The 7,325-nt window shown below is 33.9% G+C and overlaps 1 protein-coding gene across 1 annotated transcript; it reads left to right on the top strand. All coding sequences in view use genetic code 12, as the record gives it.

Annotated features, from left to right (window-relative positions):
- Positions 1-752: 752 nt before the first annotated feature.
- On the top strand, positions 753-6,293 carry J8A68_006162 (uncharacterized protein; the record flags this gene model as incomplete). Its single annotated transcript, XM_049410303.1, has 1 exon — positions 753-6,293. The coding sequence occupies one exon, from the start codon at positions 753-755 to the stop codon at positions 6,291-6,293; it is 5,541 nt and encodes a 1,846-aa protein (XP_049260564.1).
- Positions 6,294-7,325: the final 1,032 nt, after the last annotated feature.

Raw genomic sequence — 7,325 nt, 5'->3', positions numbered from 1 at the left:
TCTGGTCTATGCTTAGCTACTTTGCTTTGGGGAGATATCATAACCTTGTTGTAGTGATTATGGGTAGTCGTAGGACTATATTAGCATTTCATGACAGTACAACATTGCATAGGAGCTACATGTTATTTAACAATTGAAGTTATTTTTGTAAGATTTTTACAGATTTATAGTACTAACTTTTTTTTCTGGTAAATTTTTTACATATTTTTAAGTCATAACCCTTGTGTTAAGTCATTGGTTCGAGCTTTGGAATAGGGCGAAAGTGGGCGAAAAGTAGACCTCAAGTTGAGGATTTTTTTTGTTAGTGGATGCCATAGTTAAGAGAAAATTTGAAAGTTCGAGTTTAGGAAAAGGATTTTTCCCGTTGAAGATTTATTTTCAGCCGTCGATAAGATGGAGTAGTAGATGCGGTTGATACGGAATTTATAGTGAGAAACCAACTTCTTCGGCAGGTTGCTTGATGAATAACTGCGGTTGATGCGGGTTTTTTTTATATAGATAGCCAAACCAAAACAATAAAAAATAATTCAGATTGTTTTAATTTAAGAACCCCGTTTGTATATTAAAAATATTTTATAGAATTTAATAAGACGCGTCCATATCTGTTTCGATATTGTATATTGTAAATCTCCGTCAAAGAGAGTTTTTATCCCAATACATACGTTTCTCTTACTTCTTGATTTCTCTACTTACTACTTAAATTTTCTCAATTCTCTGTCTATTACTTTAACTGCAATCAATTACTATTTGAAATGGAAGATTTAGAAACATATGAAGATATTGAAGAACATCGTTTATTTGCGTATTCGGACTCTGAAGATGAATTCAGTGAGCTGGAATTAGATAATCTTGAAGATGATTTGTTATTTCGTTGTAGACAAGAAGATGCTTCTGTTGAAAATGAAAGAGCTCCAGCCGTATTAAATGCCAACTTAAGGAGAAATGTTCAAATGTTGCCTACCCCAGATACTTCAAGAATAGAAGAAGTTAAGGAATGTCTTGAAGATAGTGATTCTTATTATTCTGATACAAATGATACAGATTTACCATTACCTGATGCAACTTCAACCCAATCTGAGACCATTGAACCAATACCAGTGCCAGCTAAAGTTCCTGGACCATTTGCTATTTTATTGGCAAAAAGAAGGGAANAAGAAGTTGTATATGATGCTCCTGGATTTGAATTAGATGAATTGAGTAGTGATGCTTTAACTGCTCCTGAAGTGAATTCTGATCAATTAACTGCTGGTGAACAGTTGAATGATGATCATGATTCTGAAGTAGATGAATTGAATCCCGATCCATTGTCTCCTGCTGGTGGTGGTGATAAATTGAATAATGATGCTTTTTCTTCTGGTGTTGATGATTCTGAATTAGATGAATTGAATATTGATCCATTGACTCCTGATCTGCTCTCTCCTTCTGGTGGTGGAACTGTTGAATTTGAAATAGATGAATTGAATCTTGATCCATTGTCTCCTACTGGTGGTGGTTTTGAATCTGATGAAGGTGAGCTGAATGCTGATGCATTATCTCCTGGTATTATTGGTAATGAAATTCTGGAATCTATTACCCCTGCCCAACAACCTATTTCTACCATTCCAATATCTGATGAACAAAATGAAAACCGCAAATTCCCTAGAATCACCGAATTAGGTGAAGATAAACATGTGTACATGATTGAAACCAAGCATAGACAAATAAAGAAATTCATATACGTTCATGGTTTGCTTATCAATGAGAAAAAGGAAATTGTCAGAACAGGCTCTTCCTTCTTTAACTCTAATGCCACACTTAAGAAATTGGTGGAAGGTCGTGGTGGTCGTATACTTGATTTGAAAGAGTTGTACAACCGCAAAACTAGATTATATTATTTCAAGCACCCTGTTTTATTAGATTATGTCGATAGTAAATTCTTCAAAACCAAGTTTGTTACAGTAGATGGAGTTGAATTTAGGAAATTGGTAACTTCCCCGAATAGGGCCACCACATATGGAACTGTCGAAGGCCTTGAAGTTAGTATGGGACACAACCAGTCATTTGTCATCCATGTGAAACGGAGCACACAAGGTAAACATAGGGATTTGTCTTTCAATCTTCCAGATACTAGGACAGAACATTCAATGTCTTACTTAGAAGACGAATTTAAGGAATATATTTTCACCAATGAAGATTTAGATTATTTAGTGATGGGTACAAGGCCTAGTCTAATTGATGAAGGAAAAAGGATCTATATTCTGATTTATACCAGTGTCATGAATGATAAAAGTTCCAGGAATTATTATGCTCCTTCATTTCATTTTAGAAAGGATCCAGATAAATTGTATCGAATTCACAAAGATCAAACGTTGGGCACTTATTCCAGATACTTTGGCCATTTTTATTGTATTCTTCATTGTTATCAAAGCTTTAGTTTTATTGGTAATACATGTTCTGAAAGGTGTAAGGAACTCGTTAATGAAATTGTTCAAGCAAGCAGTGATGAAGTTCGCATTTTGAAAATGATTAATCTTTTTTGTCATTTTGAATCTGGTGATGGCACTACCTTTTTGAGAACGTTATTATTTGCATTTTTCAGAAAGTTTCAAGGTGGTAGTTTCTGTAATAACCAGACAATCTTGCTGAAATTGGTAATTCTCCAGAATGTTTACAAGTATTGTGTATTCTTAACTTCAGATGAACATGTTATCGACAAATTTTCAACAGGCCGAGATTGGCTGAAGATCAACAAGGGATACTATTTGCTTTATATGCTCCACAAGGCACTATTGAAAGCTAAGGGTCAAGGAAACATCAATGTTGAAGCTAGTGATGAAGATGGAAAGTGCTATGTGAATGGTATTCCTGTGGATAAATCATACCTAACGGAAGTTTACTTCAAATCAATTCAAGCTTATAAGACCCACTTCCAGCAAGTTTGTAATATCACCAACAGTTATTATTTGATTAGTGAGATTTATGAAGAATTTATACAAACAGCAAAAACTGATTATAGCAGTGTCTGCTTGGGTGGTTCTTTTGATAATGGAAGACTTAATGATGATGGGCTTGAGCAGCACCAGAAGAAGGATTTGCTAAAGATAATAGATGAAATGACAAAGGCATTGGCTTGTGCTATGTATCTGGCTGGAGCCAACTCGTATAGAAGTACCGAGCTTCTTTGGTTAAACTTCCATGGGGATTCCTACGAGGAAAGAGATTTGGTTTTCCGTGATGGTTTGGTGTTAGTTCAACTGCATTATAACAAGAACCGTACACATATTCGACGAGTCCGTATGACAACACGGGAAATCTCGGAATGCATTATAACTCACGTTACAGTGATAAGAGGGTTATTAATTCGTCTTTTAGAACCTAATTTTCCTACCATTAAAGAGAAGATTTTTGACGCACAAAATATCCGAGACCCAGATGTAATGAAGGAAGTCTTCTATAAGAAGTTTTTGTTTGTTAATAGTGAAGGAAGCTTAATAAGTTTACAGCAGATGTATTCATTCCAAGCAAAGGTGCTTGGGATCAATATTGGTGATGTGTTGAAGATAAGAGTTTTGAGGCAAGCTGTTGCGTTTTTTATTCGATTCAAAATGGAACATAGACAGGAATACATAGTGGCTGTTGGTAAACGATTGAGTGAAGCACAGGCTGGTCACCATCCTGATACTGGGTTCGGGCATTATGGTGTTACATTGGATTGTAATGAAAGCATGCATTATTTAGATGATATTGAGTTGACACAAGGTTATTTCAATTCCTTCTTTGCTTTTATTAATATTGGGTATCTGAATCCTCAGGGTAAATTTGTTGAACTTAGTGGGCCAAGGAAATGTCCAACCGAGTTTAACCTGCTTAGATATTTGTTCACAGAAGACATCCAGGGAGCTGGTAAACAAATGTACGACAATTTCCAATATAGAGATCCCAATCAAGCACTTGCAGTTACTGATATAGCTTATGGTGAAGCTGTTGATAGATTTATCCAGGCTCCTACAGGGTATGGGAAAACCCTTCTTTATACTATCCCGCTTATTGCATTCAAACTTCGCCATCAACAGAATCCAAAAACCCATAAGCGTGTACTTTCGATAATAATGGTCCCATATACGTTTTTGGTCTTTGATTTAATTGATAGACTAAAGCTGCATCTTACTGTTCAATCCGTGAAAGAATTTGCCCAATTTTCTCCTCAAACAGATGTCATGGTTGGTGTTTACAACGAGTTTGTCAAAGATGAATTCAACCAATTTATTGCAAACTTTAACTTGAGGTTTGCTAAAACAAATGCTTTGGGTCTTGTGGTTTTCGATGAGATACATTGCCTTCTTCAGGAATATTCTTTTAGACAATTTATGAATTATGCAGATGGAACGTTACATTTGTTTTGGAAGAGGATTTATCTTTCAGCGACAGTTGGTAGAACTTTTAAAAATGATCTTACTAATAGACTCAAGGTTCCTGATCCAAAAACATTAAATTTCGTTTCCCAAGTACCCAATGATGGAATTTATCAACTTTGCTTACCAACTCAATCCAATAAGGTCATAGATGCTTTAATTATTTCTACGATTCGGAATTTTCTTCGATACAAACCAGAAGAGAATTCAATTGTGTTTTTATATTTTGGTAGTAAGACTAAACTAGCCAGGAAACATGAGATGCTTAAGCGAGAATTCAATGAGGACTTGTTTGTTGTTCTTACCGGCGATACTGAAAACAAGAGGCAAGAATTCCAAAAGCTAAGGACAGGGAAGAAGATACTCCTTGCGACATGCGTGGCCCTGGTAGGCATTGATGTGAATATGAACCTAGTTGTCTTTTATAATTATTTACCATCGCGTATGGAATACATCCAGACCACAGGCAGAACCAGAAACTTAGGAGTTTGCTTAGTAGTGAGAACACCTCGATTGGAAGAATCGAGAGATGAAATAGATGACTTGGAAAAACCCGATGAGCCTTTGGATCCAAATCGGTGCTTAACGGAACAGCTTGCTGAGCATTATCATTTGGAACATCCCGGTCACTACAATTGCTGCAGCCTCGATTTAAGGCATCCTGAGAAGAATCCAAAATTACAAGAACTTGTATCCATGATTGCTTTCCCGCCTCAATTACGTTCTTCGTCTATTGAACAATCGTTATCAAGGAAGAGACGAAGAGTTGATCCCATTGAAGAGAATGACAGATTTGAAGAGGTTGAAGATGATCACTCTGATGCAGAATTATCCACAATTGACCCTGAAATATATTCAATTGATCAAGAGCAATCTCCATCAGATAGTGAAATGTCTTCATCAGATAGTGAACCAACACCTATTGATTCATCTTTAGAAGAGTCACGCGAAGAACAACTAGAAATGAAAAGATTGCAAAGGGAAAGCTTAGAAGCATTATTTGAGGCAATAGATGATGTCATTGGAACCGATAACAAACTATTTGCTCCATTTACTTATGCTTACATCAAGGGTGTTTTAAAGAGTATATTAGGTCCCGATAAAGAAGGTTCTATTTGTGATCAGTGTCTTTTACCTGCAGGTCTCTGTCGTGATAATCAATCTTCATTTGAAGAGTGTCGTTATTTAAATAATATGACAAGAACTATTTCAGTTCTTTTAATGGTGGGTTTAATAAGTGAGAAGGAAATAATTGAGTTTAGAGGAAAAGGAGAAGGGCTTGAAATACTTAAAATTGTTCACGATAACAAAGAAAACCTATTGACAAAGGTGGAGGAATATAAAAGGAATTTATATAATAAGATGTTGAGAACGTATAAAATAAATGGAAAAACATATGTTTCAATTCTATACAAAAGAATCTTAGAGAAGTTGTTTTATCAAGTTAGACTTAATCCTGTATTTTTTACTGAGTTCATACGTGATGGTAAGACTATACCAATGGTTCGAGGTGTTGATTTGAAAGATTCATTTAAGATTGATATTAATAAAACGAAGTTCAGCGTTTTTGGTAAATACCAAGGTTTTGCTTCTTGGTTTCCCACAATATTCTTCAAGTTCGCTGGTTGTAACGGGTGCGGTAATTTCCATGATAATGGTAATAAAGCTGATACAATTGTTGATGATTGCCCGTTTGGAATATATTTTAAAATCATTTTCTTTATTATATATCACGACGACCACTTTGGTAAATATTTCGAAGGTCTATTTCGTACTCCTTGCTTTCAACATTGGTTGGAAATGATTGGAACGAGAGTGGGTGAGAAGAATGATCATTATCATAAATTATTATTGATTCGTATTATTCAAGATTGCAGACATGGACATTGGTTGTTAAATTGATTGCTTTATATATTATGTTTATAAATTTATATTTAATTATATGTTGTTTTGTTGTTCTAGTACTATTGTTATTCTTGTAATTACCATGGCAAGTGTTTACATTAGGAAGATGCTGGAAATGGCTTTCTTTGTAGTTAATGATTCACATAAACATAAAATGAAGAACCTGCATCAAGATGAAAGGGTGATCGTATACTTATATCATTCAAGTAAATACAAATTGATAAATTCCACTATACAGCTTCCTATAGAACTACTTAAATCTCAAATTCTTCATTTAGTTTAAGGTGAGGTAGGCTATAATCTCTTGGTTGATCTTGCTAATGCTCATTCAATTGTATTTATCTTTTCAATATTAATAGCCTACTCTTTGGAATGATCTTATTGATTCATTTATCATAATCTAGCTATAGTATATTTCTGTTCAAAATCTTTATTGATGCAACATTTATAGCACTAGTATATTAGCATGTCGTTTACCAATTGTACCTCCGTTATCACTCAATTGTGGTTATTATGATTACTTAAATTTCCTCATCATATCTTCTAATAAGTACTATTAATTGGTTTCTTGGATAATCTTCATATCATCTATATTAAATAATTGATGCCAACTACTGTAACGATCTAGTTGAATTGAGATATCGTTTTCATTAATTATATTCTAATTCATCTTCTTGTACTGATAGTTGTTGGGATTCAGATTTCATATCATTATATCTATCTGCTTTTGAAGTTGTAGTCCTGAACGGTATCACTTAAACAAAATGGATAGTATTTTTGAAATTAACTTGAACGTATCAAATTGTAAATTAGGGGGGTTACTATTTTCACTAACAACTTTTCTAATATTTTTTCCTAACATGGTTAAATTAATTTTTCTTAAAAGGGTTAAATTAATAATGTTTTATTTTTTAAATTAATTTATTTTAGTTTTATTTTTTATTTATTTTTTAGATTTATTTTTTAATTTTTTTTTTTTTTTTTTTTTTTTCCATATTTTGTCTTTTTTTTTTTTTTTTTTTTTTCTCC

Source organism: Hemisphaericaspora subhashii (genome assembly GCF_019202705.1).
Source record: "Hemisphaericaspora subhashii strain CBS 10753 chromosome Unknown scaffold226, whole genome shotgun sequence".
NCBI classification, from domain to species: domain Eukaryota; kingdom Fungi; phylum Ascomycota; class Pichiomycetes; order Serinales; family Debaryomycetaceae; genus Hemisphaericaspora; species Hemisphaericaspora subhashii.
This window is presented reverse-complemented; position numbering and strand designations above follow the sequence as displayed.